The sequence below is a fragment of the Strix aluco genome, chromosome Z (genome assembly GCF_031877795.1).
Source record: "Strix aluco isolate bStrAlu1 chromosome Z, bStrAlu1.hap1, whole genome shotgun sequence".
NCBI lineage: Eukaryota > Metazoa > Chordata > Aves > Strigiformes > Strigidae > Strix > Strix aluco.
The window spans coordinates 64,168,393-64,189,840 of NC_133971.1; the positions used below are offsets into that span (position 1 = coordinate 64,168,393).

Consider the following 21,448-nt stretch of genomic DNA (forward strand, 5'->3'; position numbering starts at 1 on the left):
AAGCAGTGTTTAAAGAACAGATGTATTTGGTACAGTTCAGTGTCCTACAGTCAATGTTCAAATGCTGGTTTATTCTTTGTTAGTAGAGTATCACCCTTAAATATATTTGTACCAGTACAAATGCAAAAGTTGTCACTGTTGCATCAGAGATAAACACCTATGACAGGAGGATTATTCTGTGCAGTTATTCTATGCATACAATATGTCTAGCACTTTCTAAACCTTTTATTCAGATCATGAGAAATGTCACAGGTGAGGTGGAAGGAGGAATCCAAAAGTTCATTCCAGAAGGGAAAGTGGAAGGCTTGCTCATCCAAGGAGAGATCTGTAGTCTTTAAAATTCATGCAAAGTGTTACCATCTTTTGGGGCAAAAAGTTTACTAATTCTGCTGCTGTTTGATAACTTTCTGTCATCTGTCATTTTTATCCACACTCAGGCTAAAGTGTGCTTGAATTAGAAAAGCAAGACCAAATGTTTAGAAGCTTTTCTTCTATGTCTGTTTTGAGCTGTGTTAACTCTGAAGATCTTCTATACTGTCAAGTTTTGTGCTTGAGTAACCATAGTCTTAACTGTATGCAGCTATAGAGTTGGGCTATTTAGGAGTATAGTCTCTACAAGTTAATGATTCTTCCACTGTTGAGACAGTTGGCTTGCTACGCCTGGATCAGTACATTTTAGCATCTGCTTCCTTACACAAAAAGGAATTTCTTAAAAACGGCGATGCCTATAAAGTTATCCTTTGGGAGGTGGAAACAAGAAATTTGTATGGTAAGCTGCAGTAAACAGCTTGGCAGTAACACTGGAAGGTGCAGTGAAGGAGTGCAGATGTGTGCAAGTCTCTTGCTCTTGTGAAGGGTTCCACTGTCTGTGATGACTGGTACAAACATCTCTAACCCCAAGGCTCCTAGCAGGTAAAAGCCTGATCCCGTTGTTGAGGCTTTGACTGTAGCTGGTGAGGACAGAAACCTACTACTGTATAGAATTGTTCTGTCGGTGCCTTTGCTGGTGACACATGTTTCTCAGGTGGCTTCCCTTATTTCCTGTCTTCAGTAAGCATCTTAAATGATGAGAGCACCATGCTCAGTTTCAGAATATGTAAGTACAAGGCAGTTTTAAATATAAGCAGCTATTCTCTAGGTTAAATGTAGTAGAATGCCATTTTTATATTTCCTTTCAGAAATTTGAGCTTGAAAAGATGAGGCTCTTGATTTTCTTAAACTTTTTGATAGTATTAGCTATTTAAACCAGCTTCACTATTGTATCCTACTAAGACAAGAAAAAACTAGTGTTATGAATCATTTCTAAGGAATTTGTATTTGTATGGCATGTGCTAAACTCGTAACTAGTCAAACTTGAGGGATGGAAAACGAACAGTTAAAGGCTCTAGTCTCAAGTGCTTCTTTGGCCGCCTGTCTTTGCACAAGAGTAATGGCAATAGGAAGTATTACCTGAAGAAGTTACTACTTGGGACATGCCAAATCAGACAGACTGCAAAGAAAGCAGTCTGCCTGAAGATAAACCATGGAGTCTTAGATACAAACTTGCTGGTTGTCTCATCCTTTACTCGGGTCTTCCATGTTGTGATACTTGAAAAGAAGCAAGAGCAGAAGAATTCATGTGCATTTATTCTGGTACCACCTCATACAGTTCAACACAGCTTAAGTATGTTGCCTTTAAGATGGGATCTAGATAAGTTCACCACAAATAAATGTGCAGCTTGACACACCATTCTCAAGAACTCTCAGTAAAACTAAATAGCAATTTTTACCAATGAGAAACTTCTCCATGCACCATTGTATTTCAAACTCTGTGTGAAAAATCTCAGATCTGTTCTGGCTAACAAGTCTTTTCTCATTTCTAATCCACTTCTAATAAATGTGAAGGCTATTCACAATTGGCACAAATAACTTATTGTTGTGATCCAGTACTGGAGATGAAATAGTAGATTATCTGTGCTTTTCAGTGCACTGTGATACAGCAGTGGAAATTTCTGTGTAGGAACAGAATTTAACTGTTTCTTGCCTAAATTTCTATCAGTGTCTGATAGAGTTGTTAACAGGTAAATGTATCTTATTTTTCCTTTAACAGTGCAAGTGAACATCGTAAGTCTGAGTATTCTTTAGACTGGTTAGATAAAAGACACTATTTGGATTAAAAAGTTGTGCTAATAAAAGTATTTCTGATCTGAAATGCTAAAACTTTCTCTTTTCTTTCCCCTTTTGTTACACCTCCTCCAAATCCCCAGTATGTTAATGCTTTTTACTGTTTACAGAGATCTTATCGTACGTGCATTGCTGTTCTAAAATAGTGCTAGTGTGTTTTTTTTCCATTCAGTATGTGGCTTGAGTAGAAGCATTGTTTCCTCATGAGCACAAGCATGAAAAATACTACGCCTGCTTTATTTACAGCTGAGACCACAGTGGAGCTTTCTTAATCTCACATTGGAGGGCTGAACTTGAAGCCTTGTGTAGTGGAATTCTTTTGTGCCCACACTCTGTAATGTCTGTTCTCACTGGTGCTTTACTGGGCACCCACTAGCACTGATAACCAGCAGTAACCTTTCAGTTATTACATTTTGTGTGTGCTTCAAAATATTTTCCTAAGGAATATTGCATAGTGTGGAGAGATGAGACATACAGAACAAAACTTTCTTGTGTTCATAGTGTGCATATCTTGAAGCTGATCTGGTAACTGATAACTCAAAATACCAGTTGTGAGCCATTATCTCCTTCACAACAGGCTGAGCTATGGGCTTGTTTGAGCACTATAGTAAAATACATAGCTATCACATGATGGTTGAGGTTGGAAGTGGCCTCTGGAGGTCATCTTGTCAGTGTATACAGGTTCTACCAATACCTGGCCAGCCATGATCATATGCTGAAGTATATAATTGTCTCTTATACTAGATACAAGGATATTCTCCACCTTCTCTTAAAACCTCAATGTGCAGTAAATGAAAACTTCTAGCTTGTTTAAAAGAAAAAAGAAAAAAAGTGTTGTGACTCATTAACAGCATTAACTACTTTAGTTGCATATAATGTTTCAATATTTTAGTACTCCTCACAGGAGTGATACAGATTTCTTCTAGCCCTTCCCTGGTCCTCCCTGACCAGTATTTTCAAAGAACAATTTTATTATTTCTTATTGGAGACATGACATGCCTTTTTGTAATACCAGAAGATGTTATCAAATGTTGGCAGTTTTCTTGGCCAAAGTATAAAAACTACTTACATAATATAAATGTGACTCCCTTTAAAATTCAGTTTGTTTCAAGTATAATGTGATGTTTTTCTGTGAGAAATAAGAATGGATTTTATGTGAAGGAATACTAGTAGACAGTCAATAGTTGCATACTTGATTGGAGGTTTTGTTGTCATGGTGGTGAAGATGTTTATTAACCTATCCTTGGTTTTAATGTATCTTTTTTTCTTTTTTCCTCCCCACTTCTGAAGATGGGTAGGGGAGAAGTAGAGAGAAACTTCTGGTAAGTGCTTCTGGAAACAGCAGAATCTGATGAGGGAGACAGTAATACCTAGAATGAGTTTTGAGGTTTATTCCTGCATTTCTAGGAAAGTCATCTGAAGGACGAGTGCTCAAGGGTGTTGGGGCAAGGCAGTAGTTAGGCTCATTCTTTTATGTCATGAGCTTCAGGTGTGTCTGAGTTGGGTGAGGAGCCTGATTAGAGGGCTTTCCATTTCCTCAGTTCTGGTTTAGGCAGGTCAGCATAGGCTCAGCAAATGGGTGGCTTGTAGCTGTACATATTAAATTAAAACTAGTTAATATTACTGTGCTTGATACAGAGATGCTAGAGCTAATTCTGTGTAAAAGCTTAAATGTAGCAGCATGGTAATTCTCTTTTTCGGTCCTCACTGTTCATCTTGCCGTTCTAAATGGATCACACACCTTGCTTGATTTGGTTTACGTTTGGGTGCCTCAACACAAATAATAGATTGATCTGGTCAAAGGCTGTGCAAATCTCCCAAGAAGTTACAGCCATTAGTTCTCTTCTGTCCAGAAGAGCTGCTGTTCAGCAAGTTGGGTAATTCCCAGTTATGTTCCTTTTGGTTCTCTGTTTAATATATATAACACATTATATATATATACACACACATACATATTAAAAAAAATACTTAGATATCTATCTTACTTTTTTTAATCCGTTCTGGAGACAAGAAAACTGAATATTTAAGAAAGCTATCTGTTAAAGATAATGATCTGCAAACTGATCGTGATTCTGCCTACTGGTGGAAAGCTTATGCCATACAGAATCTCCAGATGTGTTGCAATACACCTGTTTTTGAGAACTTCATAATGCAGAGTGAGAGAAGCACTGACATGAGTCTGTGCTAATGGCTTTTGGATAAGGTTGACATAATCCGATTTTTTTTTTTTTAATCTGTTTGTATGTTTACTGCTGATTGTAAGGGGATATGTATGGCACCCTTCATAAGTGACAGTTCTATAAATATTTTCTCTGGACTCTGTGCTGATGGTGTCAGGCAGAGGAATTTATTAAAGTATCTCACATGAAACTTTCTTTCTTTGTCACTTCAGCATGTAACGTACTTCTTGAAAGTATAATTTTGGACCTCTTCATTTTATGTCTTATTTAGTGAATGGCAGTTTTGCTCTTTACCTCATTGGAATTGAACCTGTAATTGCCTAAATGTTTTCTAAGCCCTCTGGGATGCAGGCTCCTTCTCAAATACTTCTTGAACTGATTTGTTGAATAGTATTCTCTGAATGGTGTGGTGTTCAGGGTCTTTCTAGTATATTCATTCTTTGTACTTGTTGCCTTGGATAACTAACATACTTTGCTTAGAGTGCTTCTGGCAGATTTCTTACAGCAAGTATGGGGAAATACTTGTGTTTAAATGTTTAGGTGTTTGCCTGGCTTGGCAAAACAAAACTGCCTCTTGAAAAGTGAGCATAGAACAAGTATCTGATTGTAGACAAATTTTTTTTTAATATATAGCAAACGTTAAGATTTCTGCATTGTAAGGCTGACAGTTGAATTGTAAAGAAAAGCCACAAGTTGGTCTTTGTCCATGGGACTAATGTTTTCTGCATCTGTCATCCTTCCCTTTTAAACAGGGAAGAATGTTTGGGAAGAGACTTCTCTTCCCTCCTTCTCCCTGAAATGCCACTCTCCCACCCTCTTTTCTAGCAGCATTACCTTACAATGAATAGTAGAATAGTTTGCAGGGAAATGAATTATTTATTTCCTGAAAAATTGATCAAATGACAGCTAAGCCTAAACTACAGGAAATGCTATAGCGAAGACCAGCGACTTGTGGTAGAACAGTATACGCTTTTATACAGGTTAAGAAGTAAAACTTCGGTGATGTAGAAGTCACTGCATTTGAAATATTGTAGCTCTTTTTCTAAAAGACCAGATGTTTGCTTCTTATTTATTATTTATTACTCTGACTGCTAACAGTTTGCTTTAACTGAAGCAGAATACCGAAGTTGTCTGTGTATATTTTATATTCCTTGAAATCTGAGATGTGCCTCATGCAAGGAACAGAAAGGAAAAACTTAAAACTTCTGCCATGTCATTCTTTCATTTTATGTTTGCACAAGTAGATGGTTTTTTCTTTTTTTTTTTTTTACAACGTGAGTATCAAATGCCCCTTCTACTCTGTTAATCACATAAAAAAAAGATAAACTTTTTTTTTTTCCAAGGAGCCCTTTGAAGATGGCTATGCAAATGGTGAGGAAGGCACACCAGCTGGGGAAGCAGCTGCCACTTACACACCTGATAGCAAAGGGGTGGTGAAATTTGGCTGGATAAAAGGTGTATTGGTAAGTTTGATGTATTGTACTTCTGTTTCTTACAGATATGATCTTTCTAATAACCTTCTTTTTTGAGAGGAATTGTGATAGCACTGTATAAAGAAAAGTTTATATGAGGTGTGAAAAATTTTAGGAAGTGTTGCTCTTACTTGTACTGAATTTTAAGGAAGTAAATACTTCAGGATTTCAAGGTTTGAAGGGATCATGCTGTCTTAGCACAGGTTTTACAGTTTTGAAGTTGCGTACTTTCCAAGAAGAAAAAAGATTATGTAAGTATTCCTATGTAGTAGAAAAACTGCATGTGAATCTTAAGTGACAAAGACAAATGCAAATGGAGAGAATACACTTAATGTGTTTTCCCTATGGATCTGTAAAGTTTTGGTCTGAAGTGCTAGGAAACTTGAGTTTTATTTATTTATTTATTTATTTTTAGAGGAGAAAAAAATAATGTGTTGAGGAGAGTACCTACCCGTATATGGCAAAACTTGAGCAGGATTAGATATTTAAATTGTGTTGAACCTGTTATAAAAGTCATCTTCTCCTAAGCTGTGGAAGTCTTAACACTAAATACAATGTAGTCATGGTGGAAAAAACTGAGTCTGTCCTCATTTGGCATAGTGAAAAATTAAGGGTGACATGGGGAATGTTATTATAAGCACATACTCATTTATTTTTAATATTTTAGCAAAGAGAAACCATGATTAATATGTACTCTCCAAAGCTAAAAGAATTTATAGTCGAGGCTGCAGATGCAACAGTTGGTTAAAACATGCTGAACTTGAGCATTCAGAATACCTACCTTTAGTGTTCAGCAAGCTTCCACTCTGTGTAGCAACTTTCTTACAAGTCTTGAATCGGCCATATTCTCTACCTTGGGAGAAGGAGAGTACCTGTGGTAGCAGGTATTATGGACTTCTGTTGATATACCCCAACCAAGGACAGAGTTGTTCATTTTAGGTCATGAAGCTGACTTTGAATTTCTCCAAACCCATATTCTATATTGGACTATTTCTCTAAGCAGCAATTCTAAGTATTAAAGAGTTACAAGATAAACGTTGCTGACCATTTTTGTCCAAAGTCTATTTAATAAAGTTTCAAGGAGCACGGTCCCCTCCTTTCCAGTGGTTTGAAAGTTGCAGTTAGTATTTCCTAGTAGGCATAAGCCACCTGGGTGAATATTTCCAGCTCAGGTGATTTACATTTTGCAAAAGACTTTTTAAATCTTGGAGAGGTCCTTGTCTCCCTTGTAGTACTAATGACTAGCTAAACTTTTCGTAGGATTGATATCGTACTCTTTGGGTAAGAGAGAGACCTAAGACCTTCTGTTAGTCTTCTGTCTAAATTCTGTACATTGCAAACTATTTTACTGAGGACTAAGAGTTTAAAATAACAAGGATGAAAAAATAAACACCCCCCGTCCTGTTAGTGTGAAGCCGTGTTGTAAGATACAAAAGTTACAGGACTGGGAAATTGTGGGGTGGTTGGTTTTTTTAAAAAAATAAATTATTTAGTAGGGTATTGCTTTAGTGCATTTTTTTGGGAGATTTGTGGGAGATCTGAATGGGAGTTGTAGACCTCACAATCACTGTAGACCTTACAATCTTACTTTTAGTCATGTATTCTGTAGTTGAATTTCGGATCCTAAAGGTTCGGGTAAAAATTGTTTTTATTGTTTGGTCAAAACATACTACAGGTGTCAGATACTGAAGTACTGAAACTTTATCTATGTTCAAGATAGTAAATTTTTATTCATATTTAGGTTCCCTTTTGTTATTTTAAATCAAACCTAGACTTACCTAATGAAAAAATCTATTCTTGTGAAATAATTTCAAAAGTGGTGAGGAAAGACTGAAAGATAATTTTGACAACGTTAAAAACTGAAGTGAAGAATTAGTGGAAATGACTGCAGATGTAAGACCTAATCTGTGTAAAATTTGTTTTATCTTAGGTACGATGTATGTTAAATATTTGGGGTGTGATGCTCTTCATCAGACTATCATGGATTGTAGGACAAGCTGGGATAGGTATGTGTACTAATGCTATAATTTTATTTCAGTGACTTTCAAATGTGATCCAAAGGAAGTGTGATTCTGAACTTGCACTTTAATCAGGGGTAGAAAATGACTTAATATTGCCAGTTTTTTAAGGTAACTTACCCTTCTCAAAACTTTAAGCAGTATGAAGTTACTTAGACTTCTCATTTAGCTATAAGATACGTAATTTGAAATTGATATTTGTAAGTCTTCAGTCAACTGTAGAGGTAAACTTTTGATCTCTGGTTATTAAAATCTACATATAGACTGCGTAGTATAAAAAAAATTTTCTTCAAAGGCTTAACCTAGTACTGGGCTGCAGAAAATCTGCAAAAGGCACGTGTTTCCTTGAAGCTCTAGGATACAGCTTTTACCCTGCTGATTAAAGAGAACATTTACCCAGTTTTGTTTGTATCCTGGAAACTTCTCTGTACAAAAGGGGAGTGAAGAAGCCTTTTTGTGAATTTGTGTTGTATTTGCAAGACTTAATTCTTTAAACAAAGTTAAGTTGAAGATTTGTACATTTTAATAGTGCTACACTTACACCTTTTTTCTCCTCTTTTTCCAAAAGGTCTGTCTGTCTTGGTTATTGGAATGGCCACTGTTGTGACAACTATTACAGGCCTGTCTACTTCAGCAATAGCCACAAACGGGTTTGTAAGAGGAGGTAAACCTACTTTCATAAAGCTTTTAAAGCTTTCGCCACTCTGAAGTGTACACTTTAAGGCTGGAACCTCTAATTTATTTTCCATTTTTTTAGCATTAGGGAAAAAACAGTATGGATGAAATGGAGGGAAGAGTTAGTTTTTGGAGGAGCAGAGACTTCCTTATGTTCTGTATTTGACTAAGCAATCATGTATTTAATGAAAAGTTAATAATTAGCCCACTAATTTGATTTTACTAGTGGCTTGCTTTTCCACTCTGAAAGAAACATTATCTATTCGTAAGTTTTGGAATACAAACATTTTTAGAGATACATACCCAGGAATGAATAGGGTCTTAATATTCTACTCCATCTGCACTTGTTGATTAAGTGTGTACATGTGTTCTTGCATGTGTTCAGTCCTGAAATAAAAAACTTAATGAAAAAATGCATCCTGTAAAAGGATAAGCTATACCTATATGAGAGCATACAAATGGGCATGTTCTTGTTCTGTTTCTTTTTAATATACAAAAATAAATTCTCCAAACTTTTGATTATCTCCAGCTTCCCTGAGGGTGATGGTTTTCATTCTCTTTCACAGTTTGTGTTCTGTTGTCAGCAATTCCTACAAATTATTTTGTAAGTGGCTGATGCCTTTGACATACTCTTAATTGCTTCATGATATTACAAGACTGCTGCTAGTAGAAAACGTGGTGTAATTAAAATAGAAGATTACAAAATTCTCTTGATTTAAGAATTAAGCAAAAAACCTCACTATCACAAAGTAAACAGTCTCAACTGGAAGGATCAGCTATGAATCTTAGCATTATGTCAAGCCTAGTTTCTAAATGCCCTTTCTTTTTTTTTTTAAATTGCATTATATGTACCGGATTTTCCTGTTCTTATGAGAGCCTTTTTCTATTTTAAGAATCATTGCAAAATAATACTTCATTAGAAAAGCTGAATGGGAAAAACTGTGGAGTAAAATCGGAGTTGTTCTATGAAAATCTTACTATGAACTATGCACAGATGTTTTGAGTAGCTTGAAGTAAAAAGCCCAGTAATACTGCTGCTTGTGTTTTACAATTTGTTTTTTAACCACAGAATTGGTTGCATAGCTGAGTAATACAATGTGGTGCATGAGTCAGGTGATATTTTCAACTGGTGTCTCTTCTTAAAAATTGAAATGTATTCCTGCAAATTCCATGCCTGTCCCTAAAATGCAGAATTTTTGCTGTTTTCTAATACATCAAGGAAGATGCAAGAATAAATAGCATCTTGTCCATGTAAACTTTAAATTGCTGATGACTGTCTGTTCTTAGACTCCTTCATGTAGTGTTTTTTTTGTCTTTTCTACTTTTTTTTTCTTTCAGGAGGAGCATATTACTTAATTTCCAGAAGTCTGGGGCCAGAGTTTGGTGGCGCCATAGGTCTGATTTTTGCCTTTGCCAATGCTGTTGCAGTAGCGATGTATGTTGTTGGCTTTGCAGAGACAGTTGTGGAGCTGCTCAAGGTATATGGACGGTAGTGGTTATATTGATTACACTGTCCTTTGATCTGTCGTCTAATCATAGAGTCACAGAATGGTTTGGATTGGAATGGACCTTTAAAGGTTATCTAGTCCAACCGCCATGTAATGTGCAAGGATATCTTCAACTCAGTGAAGTTGCTCAAAGCCCTGTCCTACCCAACTTTGAATGTTTCCAGGGATGAGGCATCTACAGCCTCCTTGGGGCAATCTGTTCCAGTGTTTCACCACCCTCATGGTAAAAAAAGTCTTCATTATATCTAGTCTGAATCTACCCTCTCTTAGTTCAAAACTGTTACCCCTTGTCCTATCCCTACAGGCCCTATTAAAAAGTCTGTCCCCATCTTTCTTATAAGTGCCCTATAAATATTGAAAGGCCACAGCAAGGTCTCCCCAGAGCCTTCTCTTCTCCAGGTTGATCAATCTCAACTCTTTCAGCCTTTCCTCAAAGGAGAGGTGGTCCATCCCTGTGATCATTTTTGTAGCCCTCCTCTGCCTCTGGACTTGCTCCAACAGGTCCATGTCTTTCCTGTACTGAGGACTCCAGAGCTGGACACAGCACTCCAGGTGGGCTTTCACCAGAGCAGAGGGGAAGAATCACCTTCCTTGACCTGCTGACCCTGCTTCTTGTTACGCAGCCCAGAATATGGTTGGCTTTCTGGGCTGCAAGCACACATTGCTGCCTCATGTCCAGCTTTTCATCCGCCAGTACCCCCAAGTCCTCCTCTGCAGGGCTGCTCTCAATCCCTTCATCCCCCAGCCTGTACTGATTCTGGGGGTTGCCCTTACTAGTCCAAAGACATGGAATGAGGTACAAGGTTACTACTGGTGTCAAATGGAAACTTACCATATTGTTTATCTCCCTGTGAAAATAAATTACATAATTTTTGGTAAGGTCCAAGATAGCTGTTGAGAAGAAGAGTAGCAGTACATATACATGATGCAGAATCATAAGTTTTTAATGCTGAGATTCTTACTGGTGAACTGTTTCTTGTAAGTGATAGTCATTTATATTAAGCTAATTTTCAAAGGAGTTCTGCTTATTAAAAACAATCCCTTAAGTACAACCAAGTATTATTTGTGTGTTGAATTTTTTTGATTAAATGTAATACTGAAAAGAACTCAACCATACTTTTTGTAGATGGGAAAAAGTTTGGCATACACTAAAAGCATTAATAGTAATAGTGAACAAGAAGTAAAATACATATATAGGTGCAAGATGGTAGCAGTTGCTTTGCTGATTAATTCTCTGGCAGTTGAAGACAGGCCATTCTCTCTGGGGATGACCTATGAATAGGAATGATCATTTGCATTTAGAAGATTCGGTGATGTAAAACAAGGCAAAAAACAAATTACTTGTGTCCATACAGGGAATTTAGGAAATGAGTAAATTTGTGCTATAGAGGTTAACTCTAATAATAAATTATAGTCAATAAAATGCTATTCTGCAGTAGGGAAGAAGCTGTTGATAAAAATGTATGACTTTTTTGTTTGTTTGTTTTGTCAGGAAAATGGAACGTTGATGGTTGATGAAATGAATGATATCAGAATCATAGGGGCTATCACAGTGGTTATATTGCTGGGTATTTCTGTTGCTGGAATGGAATGGGAAGCAAAAGTAAGGAACTATCTCCTTTTCTTCTCTGTTTCATAATCTTGATTCCATTTTACACCTCAGCTGTTTGATTTATCTTTAACATATTTAGTGCACTCAGAATAGCATGCATGGTATGTTAGAAGTCGGTCGGTGGGCAGTTTTTATGTAATAGTTCTGTCTAGCACTAGCATATGCGGTCTGGACAGCATTTCAGACCTTAGACCACTTTGCACCACTGGTAGTTTAAGCATCTGTGAGAACCTAAAAACCGGCATAATCTACTCTTAATGACGCTGTCAGGTGGGTTAATGGTATTATCCTCTTCTGGGCAACTACAGCACAACAAGAAAAGGTAAGAGCATTAGCATGGGAATTTTCCCTCCCTGGGAACTTCAGATGAGCTCTGTGGATGGAAAACAGAGGGCTGGAGCTGAAGCCAATCTAAAGCCATGTAGTTTCTTCTAACTCAAAGCCAGTATTGTCACCTTCCCTTCCACTGTTTTCTGGTTTTGTTTTGACTTGGAAACAGCCAGCCAGTCTGAAGTCACTAGGCCCAGCATTGAGGAAGGCTGTGAACATTGGTGGTGATGAATATGTTGGAGAGGGGGAACCTACTTTCCTCATGTTGTTGTGGCTGCATGGTCTTAGGTCAACTCTGATTGTGGAAACAAACACGTACAGATCCTAGGATACCTTAATATAGAGGTTGCCTTATTAGTTTTCTGTTCTGTGTTAGTAGGCAGTGTAGTTTGCTCACTGTTTCCTGCACCTGGTAAGCTTTTTCAGAATATCCATCCAGTGTGCTCAAACATAATTGAGAAGAGCCTCACTTGGTCTCCCTTCCCATTTGATATTTGCTTCACAATAGCACCTGTTTTCTGCAGTGAGAGGCAACTGAAGGAGCTTCTTCACGTAAGTGTTATAAACTGTTATAAAACAGTATCTTATGCTCCTGCATCAAGGTGATGATACACATAACCAAAATGAGAGTTTTTTCTCATTGTTGCTTCCAGCCCTAGAAGTAGGGATCGTAGAAAAGGTAAGAGAGGATCAAGTGCGTTACTTGGATCTACCACAGGGAGAAAAGAATCTACAGAAATTGACTTTGGCGTGTACTTTTAAATTGAACAGTGCACTTCTGTAAAAATTGTTTACCTTCCTCAAGTAGTCCTTCACTGTAACTTCAATCAGTAATAGTATCTTTATGCATCTGACGTCAAACAGTACTGTCCTCCTTAATCTCAACTGTTTAGTTTTTCTTCTGAATGAGTTAGTTATTATTAACCCTCTGGCCACTGTCACTTAAAGTCACAAGAAATACCTTGCTTTTGCTCTGTAGCATGAGCAATTCTGTAACAATAGTTTGCATAAAAATACCCCTTTTATTTAATGTTTCTGTATCAAACCTTAAGTGTGGTATCACTGCAGCATCATCCTTATTAAGAAATAGGTAGCTTTCAAAAATCCCATGCTCAGTGCAGAAATCAAGGCTTGTTGCCTCGCTTTCTGAATCACAGAAGGCGGCAGGTAGGAGTGATAGTAAGCAACTGAACTTGTCAAACAAGCACTTCATGTGGGTTGACATACAACTTAGCATAGCAAAACACTAATACTTCCCCTTGATTAAAGTATCTATGATGTTCTCCTGTGCCTTCCACATGACTTAGAGAATGCCATGGAAAATGGGACAAGGGGAATCTAAAATAACGCGTTTGAAGTAGATCTGAAAGTTAAGAGAGACTGGGATTCCAAAGAAGCCTGCTTAAAAAATTGCTTTTCAGAGTTTGTGATCTCTTGCCACTCAGTCATGTTGTTGTGTTAAAGTCTTAGAAGCCCATTCTTTGAGACTTTTGAATATAAGGAAGATACTCAGAAAATGCTCTTAGCTTCAGGGAGAAGCCTACGTTTGTTACTGGATAAATCCACTTGTGGCAATTGCTCTGTTATAACTCAACACTGAATTCTCTGGGCTTACTGAAGACTTTTGTAAGCACCCAATTGCATCCTTACATCTGTCATCTATTCTCTAGGCTTGGCCAAAGAGGGATCTAAATAATAATGCACAAAGTGGTTTCTTCAGGTGGTCTTCTAACTCTGCTCTTGTCTGTCATGCTATTTATCACTGTACTACCGTGTTTTGCGAGACTGTGTGAACTGAAAACTTTTACATATTAAGTTCTGATCCTAGGCCTGAAAAAAAAGTCAAACTACGAATAACTTCCCCTGAGCCACTGGCATATGGCTCTATAAGGAAACATAACACAAAAGATAACAGGGCAGTTGTGGTAGCTTATTTAAATGCAAAACCTGAACCATTTCCTCAGTGCTTAGATTTATCTTTACTCACACTTTTGAGGCATTGAATGCCTCAGGTGTGCATTGGATTGTTCCAAGTGTAGGGTTTTGAATGGTTTTATTGAACAGTCACTAAAAATCTAGGTTGTAATGAAAAAAGTCTCAAGAAAGCTAGAAATTAACAAGTAATTGTGGTAGTCTGCAATTTAATTTCATAAATAAGGGTTGAGAACAGGAGAATGTAACAAAATGATCTAGTCCGTTACATAAAGTAGCGAATAAAAGCTTTTTGATTCCTGATGTAATAAAATTCTTAGTAAAGTAAATATCACGTACTAAAGTATACGACAGAGTATTATGATTGTGGTTAATAAGGCAATACGTTTGTGTGCATTTAGCTGTGTTTTTTTTTTTTTTTTGTGAATGTCTTCAGTCTATTCAAATCCATTCCTTCTTGAAAGGCTTATAAAGAAAATAGTTCTTAAGTATTTTGTCTTTAGAAGTATGACTTCGAGGGGCATGGTAATAACATTCTCTTTTGAATGGATGTTAAACTTACAAATTATTCCTATTTCTTTGTTAAAAATCTTGGTACATGTTCTCTCCAGCTTGCCTTATTTGTGGAAAACAAACTGAGAACACTAAGCTGAATTTGGAATCAAATATTTACATTTTAGAACATAACATTGAAGCTTCAAACTGTGAAAGAGCAAATTCTTCTGTTTGACTGCAATCATTATGTTTCAGGCACAAATAGTCTTACTGGTGATCCTCATACTTGCTATTGGAGACTTTGTCATAGGAACATTTATTCCTTTGGATAGCAAGAAGCCTAAAGGTTTCTTTGGTTATAAAGGTATGTTGGAACAATTAATATTGTAAACAATATCTTTGCAAAGAGGAGACATGCTGTCATAATTAAGTTAAATGTTTAAAATAGCTTATAGTCCTATTTAAGTATAGAGATTTTTTTTGTCCTGAAGTTTGTTCCTTAAAGCTATTGGGCCAAAACTTGGTCCTGCCTGCTTAATATCCAATATATTCAAGTTTAAAAAGCCAGATGATACTGTAAGTACTTTTTCTGTTTCTAAAGGCTATTTAAGTTTACTGTGTTGACTTTTATTTTGAGTAGAAGTGATGAATCAGGCCTTAAATGTTGTATGCTTAATTTTAGGAAGGTTGTACAGCTGTTGATTTTCAGCTTTTTCATGGAGCTGATAGTGGCTGGAATGGGCTAACACTGTAGATTCTATATGAATATTGATAGATTTAAATCTTTTTCTACAGCTGAGATATTTATGGAGAATTTTGGACCAGATTTCCGACAGGAGGAAACTTTCTTTTCTGTATTTGCTATTTTCTTCCCTGCTGCAACTGGCATACTTGCTGGTGCAAATATCTCAGGTGATCTTGCGGTAAGTAGTGAATTAGCAAATGTTGTTCACAAACACTGGGTGTACATTTATGCCTCTCATCAGTGTCCACTTGACATTTTTCTTTCAGGATCCTCAGTCAGCCATACCCAAAGGAACGCTGCTGGCCATCTTAATTACTACATTGGTTTACGCAGGAATTGCAGTATCTGTAGGTAAATAGAGAATGCTTTTTAACTTCATCATTTCACATTCATTCTGAGGGTGTGTTTTGATATGGTTTATGTAATTCATCGTGTAAAGTCATTATGTAATTGACTTTCAAGCATGGGAACGTAATAGCCAGAGATTCCTAATTTTTATTGGTTGGAGGTGCAATTTTCAGCTGGTTTTTATAATTTCCTAAAATTAGTGATATTTTTCTAAGGCTAGTGACTGCCTCAGACGAAAGATGACAATAGAGTTCATATGGATGTTTCCTCATTTGTTGCAGTAATTTATGTTAAAAGATTTACAATTTAGCAGTGGGATAATCCCTGGATTAGAAAAATGTGGTTTCAGGAAATACTCACTGAACAAACACCTGTATTGGTTTGAAGATGATGGTAGTCAGCTACTTATCTGAATTGAATCATGGGATGATCAAACAGCTCTTTGGTGAGGATGCAAAAGCAGTAATTCCCCAGTGGAGGGAGGATAGGGAGTAGTACCTTCATCTGGCCAGCCCACTTTCAGAAGTGTTGTCATGTTCAGAAATGTTGTCTGTAGTTTTATTTTCATGTGGAAAGAGGAGAAACAGTCAGAGACTGATATGAGTATAACCTTTCTTCCTGGTTTTCCCCACCCCTGTGACTGGAAATGTTTTTATTTGTGTCACACAAATTAGTTTCTGGCAGCAGTAGTCAAGTTTTCTTACATGAAAAACCTTGCCTTATCTTAGCTCTGCTGCCTTTTGAATGAAATTCTTATTTGTAAGAGTACCATTGAGCTTACCACTAATGATACTTCCTTTCCAAAGATACCAGTCTTGCTAGTCTGCCTCTGTTGGCTAACATTTTACTGTAGCTCTGCCAAATAGTTGCTCTGTAGTGATCGTGCTTTATGCAGCATAACGACCTACACTTATTTCCTAATTAAACTGACCGCATAGACCTCTGCTACCAAATTTGAATGCCTTAGAATTTGAACCCACATGAGAGGAAAATGCTCGTTAATATTAATTTGTTAATGGAATACTCTGATCATCTTCCAAATGTGAAAAACCTCATTTTTCACATTGCGAAAGCAACAGTTTGCAAAACTAACTGAACATGAAATTGTTTGATGCATCAGAAATGTCCTACCTTAGTTGTCTCCTATAACTTACACTTAGAATTCTGCTGGTTAGAAAACACGAGTGCTATTGCAGAAGTCAGAGATTGTGATATGAGTGAAATTTGGGTCTTTTTGAGGCATTGAATAAGTTTCTAGAGTAGTAATAAGCCATTAAAACTTTGAAGGGGCTAGTAAATGTCACTGAGCAGTCATGCCTGAAGGGGAAGATGATGTTTTGAATTTAGCTCAGTATTTGCACACTCTGTGGTAAGAAGGTTATGAAACTAAGTAGAGGAGGATTGGAAGAGGAAAATTGCTAGTCCTACTGCTAGAGCTAGGCAGCCTATTTCAAAAAGCTGTGTGAAGAAAGTGTGCAGTTTCATATTTTAGCAAGGGACTAATGCAGATGTGCATCAGGATGAAGACAGGATGGCAGGATGAAGATTGTATAAGCAACTTTTATATCAAAATTTTTGAAAGACATATTTCAAAGAACAGTATTTATTGCTTTAAAACCAAGGGAAGCTCTAACAAAAAACTTCTGAGTAGGGTTAAGACATGCTTTCTGTAAACAGGGCAGTAAAACTAATTAATGAGAGCCTAATTGTGGCTACATATAACACTGGAGAAATTAAGCATTCTCAGCTGCAATCTGAAGCATTTAGGGTAGTGCCTCTGGAATTCTTGCTGATTGCATGTAGTTAGGAGATAACTTGATATAGATGGTCTGCTAAATTTAGGCTTATAACATGGCAAAACTTATATATACGACTTTGGCAGGAACGCCCTTATAAATGCCTATGAAAAGGTAAAATCCTGTTTTTACAGGAAAGAAGACCTATAGGTCTTCCCTATTTCTTAGGGAAAATATTGCCAGAATATTATAAATAAATAAAACTTTTCTGAATGAGGGTTAAATAAAATGTCTGGACTCCTACTTATATCTGAGTATCTTCTGCTGAGAATGGAGCCTGCCCAGCTGGCTTCTGTTCTGCATTTTCTCACAGTAAGGCTCACATTAAGTTTGTTCATAGCGCTGTTGTCCCTTTCTGTCATACTTTGACTCTGTGTGTGAAAGACCTGCCAGCCAGTTGGATCTGAACTATGAAAAAAGGAATGAGGAAGAGGAAGGCTGTGATAGTGCATTGTAGCTATTTAATGGATTGCTTGACTTAATGGGTCTGCCACTGCAATCCATTACCAACAAAATGTTATTTACAAATAGTTCAACTAGTAAGTATATTGTTGCATCCATTATATACTGCATGAATGGCTGGGGCAAATACGTTGTGGAAGAGAAGAACCTTTGTCTCAGACAGAGCTTTTAATCCCATTTAAGAGTGAATAACAACAACAGAAAAACCCAGCCCCTCCACATTCCCACAGGAAAAGCATAAGACAGGTGATCAATATAGGAAATTTACTGAAATTTAACCAGTTGGGCTTAATAAGCAACTGAAAAATAAATCTGAAAAGTGGAAAGATTAAGTGATGTCCACCTACCAGGACCAGCTGTTATTGTGGACTGTTAATCAAGTTCTAATGGCTCAGAAGCAATCTAAACATAATACAGGTATTTAGGAATTCATTTTGCCAATGAGACACAAATTACGTAGATAACAGGGATTGTTGTTGGAGAAACTTAAGCTTGCAGCACATGTATGCCCTCCTTACTTGCAAGTAGTTTAGGTCCTCCATAGTTACATGGTTCTGTTCCCAGGACCTCCTTGCCTTTTAAGTTCCTAAAAGACCAAATTAAGGGAATTCTATTGGCTACTGCTCTATAGACTTCCCTCGTCTCTTCCCCACTCTTTATTTAATTCCTCTTCCTGCAAGTATTTGCTGGTATCCAAACAGTTCGACTTCCTCAACTGTTAAACCATAGAGTGTTAAATAATACTTAGTCTGCTCTAGTTTGTTTTGTCCTTTATGAGACAAAAAGCCTTGAAATAGAAGACTTGCGGGCTTTTCAGTACTTCCTAGTTTTTCTTAGTACTTAAGGGCTGCAGTGCTGTGTCTTCAGCATTTTCGTGACCAGTGAAATTACAAATAATCATAGATTAACTGACAACAGCAGTTTAAGTTATAAAATTAGTTATAAAAAATGTGGTAGGAATGGGACCGTGTGGCTTTGTTTTTCACCAAGAAACCAACTTAAAATATCACATAGGAGGTGGCTTGTTTAAGTGTTGGAAACTGCCTTGCAACAGGTTTTCATGACAAACTATTTTTTCTCATGTCTGAGCCATATTGACTGGAAAAGAAATAACAGCAACGCTATGCACACCTGTCTACATACGTACATCTATATATACACTACAAAAATGCATTTCTCTAAGAAAATTGACAAAAAGAGAAATTATAAAATCAGTGGTGCATAATACTAACTTAAATTAAAGAGCTGTGTGGAAACTTACGATTCAGAGAAATACGTTGAGCTAAAATTGTGCTGTTAAACTTTTGCAAGTCTGTTGACGTTGTTTTCCTCTGTACTAAAATTTTCCTGTTCTTACTAGACTCAGATTTATTAAAAAACTGAAGATCATCTCAGACAAGAAAGCAGTTAGTTTGCTTGTTTGTATTTGTTCTTCATAGTGAAGATGTGCTTAATGTTGAAATGCTTTAAAAATGTAAATGACATATTTTAATGTTGCTGTGGGAGAGTATGCTTACATTAAAAGGGAATTGAGCTTGATATGTGTCCTGAAATTCAGGTTCGGTCTGTTAATGACTTTTTTTATGATTGTGTCCACTCTAGGTTCTTGTGTTGTGCGAGATGCCACAGGGAACTTCAATAACACCATTGTCACCGAGCTGACAAATTGCACTACTGCAGCTTGCAAATTAAACTATGATTTCTCATCCTGTCAGGCAGGGTGTCAGTATGGGCTGATGAATAATTTCCAGGTATAAAACTTCCTCCTAAATTCATTGGCTTTTGTGTTTATTCTTTTTTTGAATTGTGTATTAAGAAAAATCATAGGCTAAAAATGCTCATCTTCATAAATAGAAGGTTTATCTGCAGTAGTTAAATTGTACACTCTAGCTAGTATGTTCAAGAGTAATGTAACTATGTTAAACTTTTGGGTGTTTATACACAGGTGGTATAAATATTTACTCTTCTTCCAAGTAAACTGCTTAAGTTTGGTGGTGGAACTGCAACTTTCTCTGTTTACATATATGAATGTCATCATTCAGTGATGTGGATAGTTCAGTAGTAGCCTCTCTCAATAACTTGTTCCTTAATTTTTTAAATTTCTCAGAAAATATGATGACTTCTTAAGAATGTTTTACATGTTTGTCACAGTATCCTCTTCAATGGCAAGAATGTTGTGAATTTTCATAAAACCTGATGTTACTGTATTTAAAAATCCTCTAGAAGTCATGAGGTAATTCAGTCTTCCACTTATACTTCACAGGTAATTGGAATGTCCATGAGCTATTGGTAAGGGTTTGGAAGAAACCAAGGAAAATATACTTATTGATGATTAACTTAAAATTGCTCTGTGGTAGTCCATTTTTTCCCTAAGTTTTTCTAATAGGTGTACAAAAAGTTGGCTAGATATTAAGCTGAAATCCAGTAATGAAAAAAGGGTCTGGCTTGTGGGTTTTGATCAGAAGTACATGTAGTACACGTAGTCCTTACATGTACTATTTACTACTTAGGCTGACAGCCTCACTTGAAAAGCTGGGTGCAGAAATTGTTTTGTATGTGCTGAAATAATGTTGCAGTGCAGACTGGTCTATGAAGAGTAAAATGTAATTTGAGTGTCTGTGTGGCGTTACTTTGTTCTGGTTTAGAAAAAGTCTCTATTTAGAAACACTTTAAGAATTGCTCATGGGAGAATAATTTTCTAAAAAAACTGATTATGTTCTCATTTGTTTAAGCTCAAAAGAACCAGTATATCATCAAACGTACAGCTGAGACTAGCATAGAGCTGGTTTCCTCTTAAGTCATAACTTTGGTAAGGTTGCTTACTGTGTTGCTTGAACTTCTAAGTTGTCAGTCATTAATGTTCTAGTTCCTACCATTTGGTCTAAAGAGTACTTCTATCTCCCAGATTATTCTTGCTTCTCTCTGTGGAAAAACTCATGTGTTCCAAATACAAAAAGTCACTTTCAAGACCAGGGGCTGCACAGAGAAAGCAGTGCCCCTTATGCCCCCTTTCTGTTAGGGTTTTGAAAACTTTGTCATGGATACTGCAAAACATCTCCGGGCAACCTGCTGCAGTGCTTAGCCACCTTCTCTGTGGAATTTTGTTTTTCTAATACCGAGTTGGTCTTTCCCTTGCTGTTTGCTTTTTCTCTTTTCTGCATAGCTTTTGCAGAGTCTGATTTCAGCCTTTTCAGAAGATGTCAGAAGGAAGTAGTTTGCAAGAGGGGCTGTCTACCTCTAGATACATGTTGTCAATTTTCTAACTGAACTGCCCTCAACTCGGTAGCTTTGAGTGGTAGCTGTAAAGAGATTTCTTCTTTTATATGCAAGTCTCGGGGGAGGGAGCGGGGGGGCTACCAAGCTTGTGTGCCTCTCAAACTCTTCAGACAAACATAACTTCTTTCTGTAGGTTAAATAACTGAGAACAAATAACTTCACAAACATAAATTAATCCCTAAAGTGAGCAAAGATTGTTGTATTTGCCTTAGAGTTTGTAAGCATGCAGATTCAGATGTTGGAAGTGCCATTTTACTCATGTGCACAGCTGACTTCATCACTTCAGTATAATTTGTGCTGTATTCGGTTCTTCTGGCAAAGAATTGTTTTGAAGTTAGTGCTTAGGTAGCTCAGGTTTTGAGTGTTTTGGGGCAGCATGTAGATGACTTGCAGTACCTGCGGAAAGCTTAGATGATACTAAAAAACTTAAAATGAG

At 36.9% G+C, this 21,448-nt stretch overlaps 1 protein-coding gene across 3 annotated transcripts in view; it reads left to right on the plus strand.

Moving 5' to 3' along the window:
- Positions 1-21,448, plus strand: part of SLC12A2 (solute carrier family 12 member 2) — a 64,650-nt gene that overhangs the window by 12,325 nt on the left and 30,877 nt on the right. For all 3 annotated transcript variants that reach the window (XM_074812027.1, XM_074812026.1, XM_074812025.1), the window contains exons 2-10: positions 5,687-5,806; positions 7,746-7,821; positions 8,402-8,497; positions 9,847-9,986; positions 11,509-11,619; positions 14,641-14,749; positions 15,181-15,308; positions 15,397-15,481; positions 19,339-19,487. In XM_074812027.1, coding sequence (XP_074668128.1) covers positions 5,687-5,806; positions 7,746-7,821; positions 8,402-8,497; positions 9,847-9,986; positions 11,509-11,619; positions 14,641-14,749; positions 15,181-15,308; positions 15,397-15,481; positions 19,339-19,487 — 1,014 coding nt within the window. The remainder of the gene's footprint in view (positions 1-5,686; positions 5,807-7,745; positions 7,822-8,401; positions 8,498-9,846; positions 9,987-11,508; positions 11,620-14,640; positions 14,750-15,180; positions 15,309-15,396; positions 15,482-19,338; positions 19,488-21,448) is intronic.